We start from the raw sequence: 14,472 nt of genomic DNA, 5'->3' as shown, positions 1-14,472 counted from the left end.
CTGATCAAACTTTTACATTTTTAGTACCCAAACAATCAGCTCAAAAGGTAGAGCTTAATGCAGTATTACAAGCTTTTGTGATGTTTAAAGATTCTGTATTTAATTTATTTTCCGATAGTCAGTATACAGTTAATGCTATAGTATCCCTTGAAGATGCTGGTAGGATTTCCTGTTCCTCTACTGTTTTCTCTTTGTTTTCCACTATACAAAGTCTAATCTGGGACAGAAAAGATCCATTCTTTATAGGACATATCAGGGCACATACAGGATTGCCTGGAGCCCTTAGTTTGGGCAATGATTTAGCAGATAAAACTACACATGACATACATATTTTTTCTACACTAGAAGAAGCTACAGATTTTCATAAATCCTTCCATGTCAATGCAAATACTTTAAAGAAGCGTTTAAAAATAACTAAGGAACGGGCTGGGGATGTGGCTCAAGCGGTAGAGCGCTCGCCTGGCATGCGTGCGGCCCGGGTTCGATCCTCAGCACCACATACCAACAAAGATGTTGTGTCCGCCGAGAACTAAAAAATAAATATTAAAAATTCTCTCTCTCTCTCTCTCTCTCTCTCCTCTCTCACTCTCTCTTAAAAAAAATAACTAAGGAACAAGCTAGACAAATAATAAAACAATATCAAAATTGTGTGACCTTTTTATCACAAGTTAATCTTGGAGTCAACCCTAGAGGACTGATACCTAACCATATTTGGCAGATGGGCGTCACACACCTGCCAGAATTTGGAAAATTAAAATATTTACATGTTACAGTTGATACTTCTTCCGGATTTTTGATGGGCTCCCTTCATGCCGGAGAAAAAACTAAAGATATTATAGCTCGTTGCTTACAAAATTTTGCCACTGTGGGCGTTCCAAAACAGTTAAAAACAGATAATGGCCCTGGCTATCCTTCTACCTCTTTTAAACAATTTTGCTCATCATTTTGGCATTACTCACATAACAGGAATCCCATACAATCCACAGGGACAAGGCATAGTTGAAAGAGTTCATCAAACTATTAAAATGTACTTATTAAAGCAAAAAGAAGGAATTGGAAAGGGGTATATATCCCCCAAAGATAAACTTAAAATAACCTTTTTTTACTCTAAACTTTTAAAATTTGGATTCATCAGGGCTTAGTGCTGTGGAAAGGCACATGTGTCCAAAAAATGTACATAAGCCTAAGGTACTTTGGAAGGGTATTCTAACAGGACAATGGAAAGGTCCTGACCTAGTGATTGTCCAGAGTCAGGGGTCTGTTTGTGTGTTTCCACAGGGAGAACAGCAGCTGATTTGGATTCCAGAGAGACTAACTAAAGCAATTTCTACAGACCAGAAAGAAGATGACTTGGCTCAAATCCATAACAGCTGATTTCCAGAGCTCCAGTTTAGCTATCCTTACTTCTGCGACAGTGGTTCTCCCACACCTGGAGGGTAATGAATAATGAACACCATTAAGGCCTATTTCAAATGTAAAAAACCTTGGGGCTTGCTTGTGGGAATACCTTCAGACCCATATGCAAGTTACAGGAAGAAGGATGGGATATCAAAAGAAGAGTCAAACCCAGGTGGTAACCAGGATGCTTTTTTCAGTATCTATTTTATTATTGCCTTTTCCCACATCATGAAGTTCTATTTTATTTTTTGAGCTCATACACACCTAGGGTAATGTTTTTCTGATTAGTTCTATTTTTTGACTGTCGAGTTTTTGAGCATTGCAATGGGGATTTCACCTGTGAAAAGCTACAAGGCCTTTACTATTATGTTATGTGTTGTATGTATTGTGTTATGTGTGCACCCTTGTGTTTTGTATTGTATGTCTGTATGTGCGTATGTCCATAGATCATAGATGAGGAGCACTCATGAAAAAATGGATCCAAATATTTTTTTTATTCACGTGATTTACCCGGTTTAATTTAAATTAGGTAAACAGCTGTTGAGGATTGTTTTAAAATGTGGTTAACACATCTGTTTGTTTACTTTCACCTTTCCTTTTCATTATATCTAATTCTATTCAGGATACTAAATTGTTTAGAAAACTGATTTTTTTTAGTGCCTGCTGGAATGTTACTCAATTTTTTTTTAGCCATCACTGCCAGAATTCCTATCTTCATCCCAGTGCTGATGAAGACAAAGATAAAACCAAACTACAGCTTCTGCGATAGCTATCACAACAAACTGTATAAACTGATGCATCAATGAATAGTAACTCAACAAGTGATGCTCAATCAAGGAGTCAATTTTCTTTGGGAGGAAATGGACATATTAATGGATTCCTCTGCTTTGAACTGCTTGCAGAACTTGCCTGGACTATGTGTCACTTGTATGCATTGTGAACTCACATCTGTTGGTGCAGTGAATTGTGGTAGTGCCGGGGTATCTTTGCTGATGGTGTCATCGGTGGTACAATTTTTCCAAAAGGGGCCGTCAATTGGCTTGGTGTCGTGGCATTTTGGGTCCTCCCCTTTCTGCTTGTAGCAGGTTATCCACAAGTATGGCTAAATAATGCTGGGCCAGTAGTCAATGACGGGTAAGATCCAATTGCAATGGTACCAACCTAGGACAGGAGGCTGATGCCTTGAGGTCAGCTCATCCGATGATGGGTAAGGACCATATGTACTATTGGACAACCTAAGACAGGCATGGTCCCTAAGCCATATACTTGTTGTTTAAAAACAAAAGGGGGGGGCTGGGGATGTGGCTCAAGTGGTAGCGCGCTCGCCTGGCATGCGTGCGGCCCGGGTTCGACCCTCAGCACCACATACAAAGAAAGATGCTGTGTCCGCCGAAAACTAAAAAATAAATATTAAAGTTCTCTCTCTCTCTCTTTAAAAAAAAAAAAAAGGGGGGGTGTTGAGAGCCACAACCTAGTCAAGATGGTGCCTGGCATTTTGCCAGAAGGAGTGGTTGAGGGGTAGTGCCAGCAAGCCATTAAGATGATGATGGTTGAGGGGCTGGGGATGTGGCTCAAGCGGTAGCACGCTCGCCTGGCATGCCTGCGGCCTGGGTTCGATCCTCAGCACCACATACCAACAAAGATGTGTGTCCACCATAACTAAAAAATAAATATTAAAAATTCTCTCTCTCTCTCCTCTCTCACTCGCTCTTAAAAAAAAAAAAAAAAGATGATGATGGTTGAGTTGGGCTGTGTATAATTATTGGGATGATGACTGATTGCTGTAACTGGATGATGCTAAATTGAAACAAGCTGTGTATTCAGTTGTGTATATAAACCTCTGCTGTCTGGCAATAAGGCAGCTCCTGCTACCTCGGGTACCAGCTACTTTTGAGTTCTCACGGAGTTCCCCTTGAGTTCTCGCAGGGTTCCAGTAGAGTTCCCCTGGATTTCGCGTGGGTTCTCGAATAAAGTTCCTTCCTGCTTGAATCTACAAGGGGCTCGTGACCTCCCGGTTATTTGTGCCCAGCCAGACTGCGGGACAGGAGTTGTATTTTGAGAGAGGCATTTACAACAGTTAGCTTAAAGGGGCTGAGGCTGGGGCTCAGTGGCAGGGCACTTGTTTAGCATGTGTGAGGCACGGGGTTCCATTCTCAGCACCACGTGTCCATTGACAACTTAAAAAAAAAAATACTGCCCTCCAAACAGGCACCCCGGCTGGTTATAGGCAGACTTCAGGGAGCTGGGGCCTCCAGACCTGCCCCCTCCCCGCCTGCACTCCCCATGGCCCCAGGGAATTCCACCTACGAGCTAGTCCTGAGCTCCCCTCCCCGGCATCCGCGCGACCTCACCGGGGCAGGGAAGGTGCTCCAGGCCTCCCCGTCTCCAAGCCAGCCGCTGCCAGGCGGTGGAGCTCAGGGGCAGATCCGCTGCCTCCGCCCCCTCTGGAGCAAGCCGGACTCCAAGGGCCCCTCTTCCCTGTTCCCGCCTTCCTGAAACCTCGCTCCGGGCCTCGCCTCTGCCCCTGGCCTCGCGCTGGCCTCGACCCCACCAGGCCCGCCTCTACACTCCGCCCACCCGCCTCCGCTCCCTCCTTAGATCCCCTCCACCCCGGGTTCCGGGTTCACCTTGGCCCCGCCCACAGATCCCCCGTCTCCCAAGGCGTGAGGACCCGCCTAGGGCTGTCTCCAGTACTGCCTGAAGGAAGAGTGCTCCCGCTCTGGGGACAACGGTCCAATCCAAGTCCGTCACGCAGACCACACTCGCGGACGGATGGCAGGCTCTGGAGCCTGGGGTTCTGGCTGGCTGGAGAGGCCGGAAGGGCTTGTTTTCTAAGCTCAGGCAAAATCCGGGCAGCCCCTCCCGCGACGCGGCCGAGGAAGGCCCCGGCGCGGGCCTGGTTGTTTGCGTCTGCGCCGCCGCCACCGCCGATGGGTCGAGACACACGCTCGCGCTCGCGATCCGTGGGGCGCAGGGGCCGAAGGCAGCGGAGCCAGAGCGGGAGTCGGAGCCGAAGTCGGAGTAGGAGCCATGGGCGGCGACGCCGGCGGCGCCGGGAGGACGAGCGACGGCGCAGGCGGAGACGGCGAAGCCGGGAGCGCAGGTGGGACGGCCGCGGGCTGGGCTCCGGGAGCTGGGAGACCCCGAGGTGTCGGCGGGCTTCTCGCGGGAGGGGCTGTGCCGGACCGGCCGCGGGAGGGGCTGCGCGCTGGCAGGAGGCCGCGCCGCGCAGAGCCCGCGTGCGGGAAGCTGGTCACTGTGGGAAACGGGAGCCGGGGGGAGTCTAGAGTAGGGGAGTGACAGTCACCTCTGACCCTCGGGCAGGGACTGAGGGGCGTGGCTGGAGTGGCACCAGGGTGGGTGGTCCAGTCGTCCCTGGAAGATGGCTGCCCTGAGGGAGGCGTAGTGGGAAAGTGCGTGGAGTCCGGAGGGACTGGAGACGCAGAGGCCACGACCCTTACCAGTGAGGGGGTGTGAGAGGGAAAAACCGCGGTGGACTCCGGAGCCGAGGCCTCAGCTTCCCCGGGCCCTCAGTCCTCTTCTTCTGGAGATGGGCGCTTGACCAGACTGCCATGAATGTACCTGGCACAAAGAAGAAGGGCTGGCCCAGCTCTAGGTGATTGTGATGCTGGGGCCAGTCCTGCCCATCTGTGCCCTGGAGGTCTCCACGGGGCTTCTCCAGCTGTTTTCCGCCTTCCCTTTGAGTTGGTAAATGAATTGCCACCCAGGATTTCCAGGAAGATCCAAGTCACAGTGTAAAGGAAGAGCTGACCTGGAGGTCGGCCAGGGGTAGTCTGTACACCAAGAGCAGCAGCTGTGTATCCCTGACCTGTGAGGCTCACAGGAAGTTCACACCTGCGTGTGGGGAGACACAGCTCTGGTGGAACGCGGCCACAGGGTGCTGTGTCATAGTCTGTGTGGCAGTCGAAACAAGATATTTACCATCCTGTTCCTTGCACCGAAGTTTCTGAGTCAGGTTGAAGCCCCAGGGCTTAAGTAAGACCCTGGTTTAAATGAGCTTCAACTTAGCATTGGCTCAAGCACAGTGGTCAGCCTTGTTGTCATGCACTCGGCCTTTTTCTTGTACTGTGGTCTGGTGTTTGAGTCACTTACGGTGGTTGGCTGTTAGACAGGTGATTAGAGTTGATGTCGTTCACGATGAAATAACATGATCAAGTTTGTAGTCGATATTCGAAGCCCCCAAGATGGTTGGTTTTCAAAGTTTGGGTTTTTGACAAGAGCTGAATAGGTAAAGCCTTTCACAAAAAAAGTGCTTAGTGGTGGTTCCCTGCCTTCAAAGACCCAGGACATTAAAGAAACCACCCTGGGACCCCATGGTTGACTCCTGCCATCCTTTAGATCAGTCTAAACGTTGCTTCCACTGGGCAGGCCTGCCATGGACACTGTGGCTGACTTGGGTTCTCTGATTCACACCCTTGCAGCCCAGCCAACCCCCACTCTCCCTGCACCCGCCCCCCTCAGCCTTCGTGGCCTCCTGGCAGAGGGCAGGGCCTCCTTGCCGATCTTTGAAATGCCAGGTGTATTTCTTCCTCGGGGACTTTGCCTCTGTTCTTCCTCCTGTCAGAATACTCTTCCTCCACATGTCCCCTTAGCTCCCTCCCCACTTCCTGGAGGCCTCTGCTGCGTGGCACCACTTCAGAGGCCCCTGACCTGTCTAACCTGCAGTCCCCTCAATCACTGCTCTTGCGGTTCTCATCATGTGTATTAAACGAGCTGGGGAGTGTGGTTTGGGGGCGGGACCTTGGGTAGCCAGCCCAAGAAGGAAGTCGTGTCAGTGTTTGGTTCACTGTTGTGTCTCCAAAACTGGGGACAGTGCCTGGCAGCAGCATGCTCCCAGCAGACACGAGCAGCGGGCACTGAGCGGGCCTTGACTGCGCTCTCCCTAGGTCGGAATCGGAGGAAGAACGGTGGCAGCGCCCAGGGAGGCGAAGCCAGAGCCCCCCTGCACCCCGATGGTGCTCTCGGGACCGGTCCTCGCAGTCTGACTCTGGGGAGGAGCAGCTGCAGGGCCCATGGGCCCACCATGGGCACCGGCGCTCTTGGTCCCCCTGCTCCTTAGCATCCAGCGCAGCGTCCCCAGGGCGCCCCCAGAGTCCTGGGGCGATGGCTGCAGCTCTGAGCCAGCAGCAGAGCCTGCAGGAGCGGCTACGGCTACGGGAGGAGCGGAAGCAGCAGGAGGAGCTGCTGAAGGCCTTCGAGACCCCCGAGGAGAAGCGCGCGCGGCGGCTGGCCAAGAAGGAGGCCAAAGAGCGCAAGAAGCGTGAGAAGATGGGCTGGGGCGAGGAGTACATGGGCTACACCAACACCGACAACCCCTTTGGCGACAACAACCTGCTGGGCACCTTCATCTGGAACAAGGTGAGCGGCGGCCACCCTGCAGGCCCTGGTCCTCCCCGGCTGGGTGGAGCTGTGATAGGCTGCATGGGTAGTTTCACTCGTTTTTTGGTGCTTAGGATTGAACCCAGCAGGTGGCAGCACAGGCTGGGCCTTGCTGAACCACCGAGCTCCACCCAGCCCCAGTGACACTGTATTAAAATGTCCTGGTGCTGGGGTGGAGCCCAGGGCCTCGAGCGCTAAGCACGCCTCAGCCTGGAGAATACGGCACACACGTGCACCATGCACCCCAGCTCCCACCACGGGGACTGTGCAGGCATATTCCATGGCTGCAGGTGCTGTGGCTTGTCATTTCGTTCCCTGGCCATGAGGCTGACACCTCAGTGTGCTTTCTCGCCGTGCTGTAGGCCAGAGGTGGCTCTCGCGAGGTTCCTCCCTGTCCTTCTGGCTTCACGTGCTCACTGGCAGACCCTTGGCAGCCCTTGGCTTGTCCTCAGTTGTCACACGACATCCCCATACCTGTGTCTTCACTTGACCTTCTTTTCGTGTCTCTGTCCTGAGCTTCTCTCCTGGGAGGACACAGTCACCAGGAAGCCTAGCCACACCGGGTGACCTTGTCTCAGCTCCCGCACCTGCACGTCTTCTGCACGAGGCAAGCCCACGGGCCCAGTGTAGGGTGTGGACTGAACCCAGAGCAGCTCCCGCCAGTGCAGGGACATGGTGCAGGATGCGCCTCAGCCACCTGGCACCACTGTTCCCCCACCAGTGCCCTGTCACGTTCCGTGCTGGCCCCTCCGGTCCTTCAGATCCCAGCTGACATATTTCCTTTCCAGAGGGGACATGCTGGCCTCTGGCTCCCCTGGTCCCTGTGGGCCCTTGTCAAGAAACTGCTCCCAAACCCGCTGCCGGCCAGATGCTGCCCCTGGTGCTAGGTGCGCAGCCGTGTTCTCCGATGGCTGCTGTGGAGGCAGAGGGCTGTCACTGCCACCGGGCTGGAGAGTCCCTGGAATGGCGTGCCACTGAGGGGGCTCTTGAGCCAGGCCGCCCCAGGGCATCTAGAAGTGTGTTTTTCTGGGTGCCAGGGGGGATCTTGAGCACCCTCTCTTGGTGTTGGGACCCTGGGGTTTGGACAGTCGTGACTGTTAGATGATACTAGAGAGTTTGGGGCCACAGGGACAGAGCTGATTAGATGCTGAGTCTGCATCCCCACGCCTCCATCAAGTGAGAGGGACGCGCAGGAGAGAACCATATCCTCTACGTGCCCTGTGCCCCTTTGGGTTTGAGTTGGGGGAACCATTTGCTTTCTCCCCTTGGTGACCCCGGCAAGGTCGCAATCCAAGGGTCCTTGGTCCCTGTGTCACTGCCTCTGACCTTGCCACATGTGGTCAGGAATCCTGGTGCACTGAGTCCTGGCCTCCACGGGCCTCTGCAGCTGACTCCACGTTACCTGAGTCGGGCCGAGGCTGCCTGCCCTGAGAGCTGCTTGCAGGCCTCTTGTGGGGGCGGGGGGTCAGTTCAGCACCCTTGCTCAGTGGACGAGCTGCTGCTGCTGCTGGTGGCCCTGGTCCTGTGTGCCATGTGGTACTGGGTTGGCTTTGGGCGCACAGTGGCATCAGTGGATGCACCGCCCTGGCCGGGCACTCTCCTCTGCAGAGCAGGTGCTTCTGCTGGTTGGTGGTGTCACAGAGGTGAGGGCTGCCTGTGGGGAACGCTGACGGGCTCGGGGCAGGTGGTGTCTGTGCTCAGTGGTGTGGCTGTTCTCCAGGCCCTGGAGAAGAAGGGGATCAGCCATCTGGAGGAGAAGGAGCTGAAGGAGCGGAACAAGAGGATCCAGGAGGACAATCGGCTGGAGCTGCAGAAGGTACGGGCTTGGGGCTGGCCCCACGCAGGCCCCGGAGGTCGGCTCACCTGTGTGGACAGGCCAGCTTGATTAGTTTATGTGCGAAGTCCGGGGCCTGGACTTCACGCAGCAGGGTCCAGGTGCTCCTTTGAGGTGTCCCTGATCACTCCCAGCTGCTGGGTGTTCAGCAGGAAGGGGACCTCTTGGCCCAGGGTCTCTCTGGAGCCATCCCTGTGTTCAGGGCAGGGGGGCCAGGACCAAACCTGAGAGGGCAGCGGGGCCCCTGGCACGGCCACCCACCGCGGCCTCTCCCCCTGGCCTGCGGCCTCCAGGTGAAGCAGCTGCGGCTGGAGCGGGAGCGGGAGAAGGCCCTTCGGGAGCAGGAGCTGGAGCTGCTGCAGCGGGAGAAGGAGGCGGAGCACTTCAAGACCTGGGAGGAGCAGGAGGACCACTTCCACCTGCAGCAGGCCAAGCTGCGGTAGGTGCCGTCCCGGCCACGCCTGCTCCCACACGACGCACTGGGCCGTTCCTCATCCACCTCACAGACAAGGAAACAGCCACACACCGTGTGTCTGAGCCCCAGGCCTGGCCCCTCCCTGCCGTGCTGGCCATTGGCCACACAGGCCTCAGCAAGGGGCTTGCTCCTGGTGCCCTCACCTCTTCACCCCTCAGATGGGGCTAGGCCAAGGTTAGCTCCTTGAACAGTCCCTGTGGGGGCAGAGCTGAAGCCCAGGGGGAGGTGGTGGCCGCTGTCCCCTGGCCCTGACTTGCCTTTGCTTCAGGGCCTCTGCGGCTCTTGCTGCAGACCTCACACAAGCCAGGCCCAGGGCAGCCCAGGAGGCCCTCAGAGCCACCCCCATCCTGCCTGCTCCTCAGGGCACACGCCAGCCTCCGCCTCCTGGCTGCTCCCTCACCGCCTCCTGCGGGAAGCTCTTCCCGGGGTCAGGAAGGAGGCTGTGCTGCTTCTGACTGACCCCACCGTCCCCACCAGCTCCAAGATCCGCATCCGGGACGGGCGGGCGAAGCCCATCGACCTGCTGGCCAAGTACATCAGCGCCGAGGACGACGACCTGGCCGTGGAGATGCACGAGCCCTACACCTTCCTCAACGGCCTCACGGTGGCCGACATGGAGGACCTGCTGGAGGACATCCAGGTGCGCGGGCCCCACGCCCTCCCTCAGGACACGGTGGTCCCTGCTCCCCGGGTCCCTGTGGGACCTTATCCAGGAACTACTTCCAAACCCGCTGCCGGCCGGATGCTGCCATGGCGCTGGGTGCGCAGCCATGTCCTCCGCTGGCAGCGGCGGAGGTGTCACGGCCGTGGGGGCTGGAGGGTCCCTGGAAGGACGCGGCCACTGAGGGGCTGCCCCCGCCAGGTGTACATGGAGCTGGAGCAGGGCAAGAACGCGGACTTCTGGCGGGACATGACCATCGTCACCGAGGATGAGATCTCCAAACTCCGCAAGCTGGAGGCCTCGGGCAAGGGGCCAGGTAACTGCGGGGCCAGCATTGCCCCAGCCAGGGACCTGGGGGATGGCAGGCATGTTCCTGGAGCACGGGCAACCCCTCCAGGTCCTGAGGTCCTGGTGCCTGTGCAGTCTCCACCGCCTTGTAGTCATTTGGGGGCAGTGGAGGCTCAGGCCCTGGTTGAGCATCTGCCCAGTTGGAACAGCACTGTCTCTGCCTAGAATGGCGCTGGGCCTGGAGTCCAGGCTGCTCAGAGCACAGTGAATTGTCTTTAGTTGCTGATTCCAAGTCTTAGGTCTGTTGGCCAGAGGGCCTGGGGTCCTTCTAGACCCTGTCCAGTCCCGTGTGGCCTCTTGACCCTCTGCCTACCAGCAGGGTTTGAAGAGCAGCCTGTCAAGCAGGGGGTTGGGCCGTTCCCTCTTGCCCTGCCGTGTGCCCCTGCAGCTGTGTGCTGGCTCCACCTGGCATGGTGCAGAGAGCCTGTGGAGCACTGCTACAGGAGGCCACCTTGGTCCTGGCAGGCAGGGAAGGCCCCTGATGAGCGCATGTGGGGACCTGGGGAGGCAGGCGCGGGGTACCCAGACGCAGACAGCAGAGCCTGTGCGTGCCTGAGGCCAAGAGAAGGCCCCTGGGAGGCCACTGTGCACAGGACTGCGGGGACCTGGGGGCAGGTGGGGCTCTGGTCTTGGCTGCTTCCTGCTGGTGAGGAGGGACTGTACCTGGCCCCAGCCTGTGGTAGATGGTTGACAGGCTTCATGCGGAATAGGGGGCTCATGTCGTGGGTGGCTCTCCCTGCCAGGGTGCAGTGTCATCCATAAGACTTTTCTAGGGGGGGAGTAAGACCGAGAGGGTCACACAGCTAGAACTGGCAAAGCCACAATCTGGAGTCTGGCTGCCGGGTCCATCCTCCCAGCCTCCATATGGTCCTGGAGGGTGTGTCGAAGGAAGTCTGCAAACCGGAGCCATCAGTACTCAGGCTAAGGTCCCCAAACTCAGTGTCGCTCACCTGGGTGGGATCAAGATCCACAGCCTAGCCTCCCCTACTTACCATTCAGAGGCCCCAGGGCCAGAACTCAAGACCGCGCTCCACGTCTGTCTGCCTCCAGCCTTATTCTGGGGTGGAATCTGGCCAGGGTGGGAGTAGTGAGGCCCAGAGGAGGGAAGGCTGGGCCGAGGCAGGGGCAGGGCCGGCCTGCTGAGCAGCCCTGCCTCACCCACTGCAGGGGAGCGCCGGGAGGGGGTCAACGCCTCCGTCAGCTCTGACGTGCAGTCGGTGTTCAAGGGGAAGACGTACAGCCAGCTGCAAGTCATCTTCCAGGGCATCGAGGGCAAGATCCGGGCCGGCGGGCCCAACCTGGACATGGGCTACTGGGAGAGCCTGCTGCAGCAGCTGCGGGCCCACATGGCCAGGGCCAGGTGAGCGCAACCACCTTGTCCCCTCTCAGGACCTTGCTGGGAACCACTGCAGAGCTGGGCCCTACAGGAAGGTGATGCTGGGGCCACAACCCCCAGGAGTCAGCCTCTGACCCCCACCTGGCCCAGCTCTGTCTCTGGCCTTTAACAAGTTCTGACCAGCTCCAGCCACCAGTGCCTTGTCTCCCTGGTGTCAGGCATCACAGGAAGCCCTGGGCTGGCTGTCCCTGCCTGCCTTCCACAGGCCCCGCAGCCTGCCGGCCGCCGGCCTCTGGCCTCCGCAGCTGTGTACGGATTCCCAGCGTGCTTGGCAGCAGCTTGTAAACACAGCTCTGGTCCCTGTGCTGTCTGCCATCATCATTGTGTAAACGCCTCCAAATCCGATGTGTCTGATCAGGGTCCCACTGGGCCCCCACTTTTTTTTTTTTATTGTTTTTGGTACTGGACTCAGGGCCACATCCCCAGCCTTACTTTGTAATTTATTTAGACACAGGGTCTCACTCAGTTTCTTAGGGCCTCGCTATTGCTGAGGCTGGCTTTGAACTTATGATCCTCCTGCCTCAACCTCCTGAGCTGCTGGGATGACAGGCGGGGCTACTGGGCCCAGCTGGGCCCTACTTCTGACCAGTTCCAGATTTGGCCTTTCAGTTCTTACCCCTTTTGTATGCCCTAGGACAGGGACCTGCACCTTCCCTGCCCCACCCCCGTCACCGACTGCCATGGATCCTTATGGCCAAAAGCCTTGTTTTGGGGTTGCAGGCTCTCAGCCTCCATTCCTGGGAAGAGAGGCAGGGTTGGGAGCCGGTCAGAGGGTGCAAGGACAGGGCGTCCCCTCAGCCCGGCTGCCCACTCTATCACAGGCTCCGGGAGCGCCACCAGGACGTGCTGCGGCAGAAGCTGTACAAGCTGAAGCAAGAGCAGGGCGTGGAGAGCGGGCCCCTGTTCCCCATCCTGAAGCAGGAGCCCCCGTCCCCCAGCCACAGGTGGGCGCGGGCAGGGGCGGGGCGGGGCGGGGCGGGGCGGGGCGGGCGCAGGGCTCACCCTGGGCTCTCTGCAGCCTGGAGCCGGAGGAGCCAGCCCGCACGCCGCCCGGGCCCTCCGTGGAGGGCCGGCCCACCGAGCCCGAGGGGGACGCAGCAGCGCCGGCGGAGGGCGACGGCGAGGGCGAGGCGGTGCTCATGGAGGAGGACCTGATCCAGCAGAGCCTGGACGACTACGACGCGGGCAGGTACAGCCCGCGCCTGCTCACGGCGCACGAGCTGCCGCTGGACGCGCACGTTCTGGAGCCCGACGAGGACCTGCAGCGCCTACAGCTGTCGCGCCAGCAGCTCCAGGTCACAGGTGGGCGGCGGGGCTGGCAGCCCCCGGAGGGGGAGGGAACGTGGGACGGGAAGCTGAGCCCGGGTGACGCAGCCCCCGCCCGCAGGAGACGCCAGCGAGAGCGCGGAGGACATCTTCTTCCGGCGGGCCAAGGAGGGCATGGGCCAGGACGAGGCGCAGTTCAGCGTGGAGATGCCGCTGACCGGCAGGGCCTACCTGTGGGCCGACAAGTACCGGCCGCGCAAGCCGCGCTTCTTCAACCGCGTGCACACGGGCTTCGAGTGGAACAAGTACAACCAGACGCACTACGACTTCGACAACCCGCCGCCCAAGATCGTGCAGGGCTACAAGTTCAACATCTTCTACCCCGACCTCATCGACAAGCGCTCCACGCCCGAGTACTTCCTGGAGGCCTGCGCCGACAACCGCGACTTCGCCATCCTGCGCTTCCACGCCGGGCCGCCCTACGAGGACATCGCCTTCAAGATCGTCAACCGCGAGTGGGAGTACTCGCACCGCCACGGCTTCCGCTGTCAGTTCGCCAACGGCATCTTCCAGCTCTGGTTCCACTTCAAGCGCTACCGCTACCGGCGGTGACGGCCGGGCCCTGCCTGGCGGCGTGAGGCTGCGGGACCACGGCGGACCTGCCCCTGGCCCTGTTTCCCCGTTTGTGAAGTGGGTCGCCACAAAATCTGCTTCAGAGCTGAGGAGACCACAGGACAAGCTGACCTGGCAGTGTCCTGACGTGTTCGGAGCCACAGGGACCTTGGCAGCAGTCACTCGGACCTCCCCGTCCAGGAGGCTGCATGGGGCCCAAGGCCAGCCTGCACCCTGGGAAAGTGCAGAGGGTGGCCAGCTGGGCAGGAAGCAGGAGAGGGGCCCAGACATGGGGGTGCTTGCTGGTCCTGGGAGATGTGGGGCAAGGTCCAGCCACCAACCTGTCACAGGGCAGGTCAGCCCCTGGACAGGTTCTTCCAGGACCCTCCCTCCCACAGGCTGGCCATGCTCAGGGTGGCAGCAGCAGAGGCTGGACCGTCACGTTCCAGAAGAGACCAGGCTGTGCAGCCAGGGCCCCAGGAGCTGTGGGATCAGTCCCCACCCCAGTGATGGGACACATTGGCCATCACCTGGGAGACGACCCGCTTGGGAAGTGTCATTTCTCAGCCACACAGTCCCCCAGGAGGTGCCCCCTGCATCCCCTTTTCTCGGGTGGTTGAGGGCCAGATGGGAGCCCCAGCCCCACTCCTGACCTTCCTTCCCAGCAGCCCAGGGGCCTGTTCCCCCAGGACCCACCCGCCACCTCTTTGACCTGGAGATGATTTTACTTTGTTTTCTAAAAAGATTTTCTTAGGTGGGAAGAACTCTTGCTTTCCTTCTCTCGCCGTGGCCTGTTGCCCAGGGCGTCTGGATGAGGCAGCTCCGGGATGCAGAGTGCTGCCAAGCGGCTCAGGGCCCCGCCCCACCGGGCCCTGTCTCTGACATCTGAGTGCCATGGTGCAGTGTCACAACCAGGGCGGTTCAGACAGCCACCATGCCTAAAAATAGCCGGCAGCCCTTCTGGGAGGAGCCCGCCTAGTCCCTGGGCCTCCTGACTCCACTTCCCAGAGCAGCTGTGGCCACCCCGCAGCCCCAGGAAGGAGTGTCACAGGCTGCTGCTCGTCCAGGCCAGGGTTCTCAGG

At 58.1% G+C, this 14,472-nt stretch overlaps 1 protein-coding gene across 1 annotated transcript; it reads left to right on the top strand.

The window, feature by feature from the left end:
* The first annotated feature begins 4,299 nt into the window (after positions 1–4,299).
* CACTIN (cactin, spliceosome C complex subunit) lies at positions 4,300–14,154 on the top strand. Its single transcript, XM_081286773.1, has 10 exons — positions 4,300–4,501; positions 6,306–6,777; positions 8,519–8,614; positions 8,926–9,071; positions 9,585–9,747; positions 9,970–10,084; positions 11,284–11,476; positions 12,334–12,456; positions 12,531–12,814; positions 12,900–14,154. The coding sequence occupies exons 1-10, from the start codon at positions 4,329–4,331 to the stop codon at positions 13,388–13,390; spliced, it is 2,256 nt and encodes a 751-aa protein (XP_081142899.1). The 5' UTR covers positions 4,300–4,328; the 3' UTR covers positions 13,391–14,154.
* Positions 14,155–14,472: the final 318 nt, after the last annotated feature.

This window comes from Spermophilus citellus, assembly GCF_964194105.1.
Source record: "Spermophilus citellus genome assembly, chromosome: 3".
Taxonomy (NCBI): domain Eukaryota; kingdom Metazoa; phylum Chordata; class Mammalia; order Rodentia; family Sciuridae; genus Spermophilus; species Spermophilus citellus.
The sequence above is the reverse complement of the archived record's forward strand: the minus strand, read 5'-3'. Positions and strand labels throughout refer to the sequence as shown.

Coding starts and splice junctions, on each gene's coding strand:
- CACTIN (XM_081286773.1), top strand. CDS start 4,329: ATGGGTCGAGACACACGCTCGCGCTCGCGATCCGTGGGGCGCAGGGGC. Junction 6,778..8,518: donor GCACCTTCATCTGGAACAAG/GTGAGCGGCGGC, acceptor GCTGTTCTCCAG/GCCCTGGAGAAGAAGGGGAT. Junction 8,615..8,925: donor ATCGGCTGGAGCTGCAGAAG/GTACGGGCTTGG, acceptor TGCGGCCTCCAG/GTGAAGCAGCTGCGGCTGGA.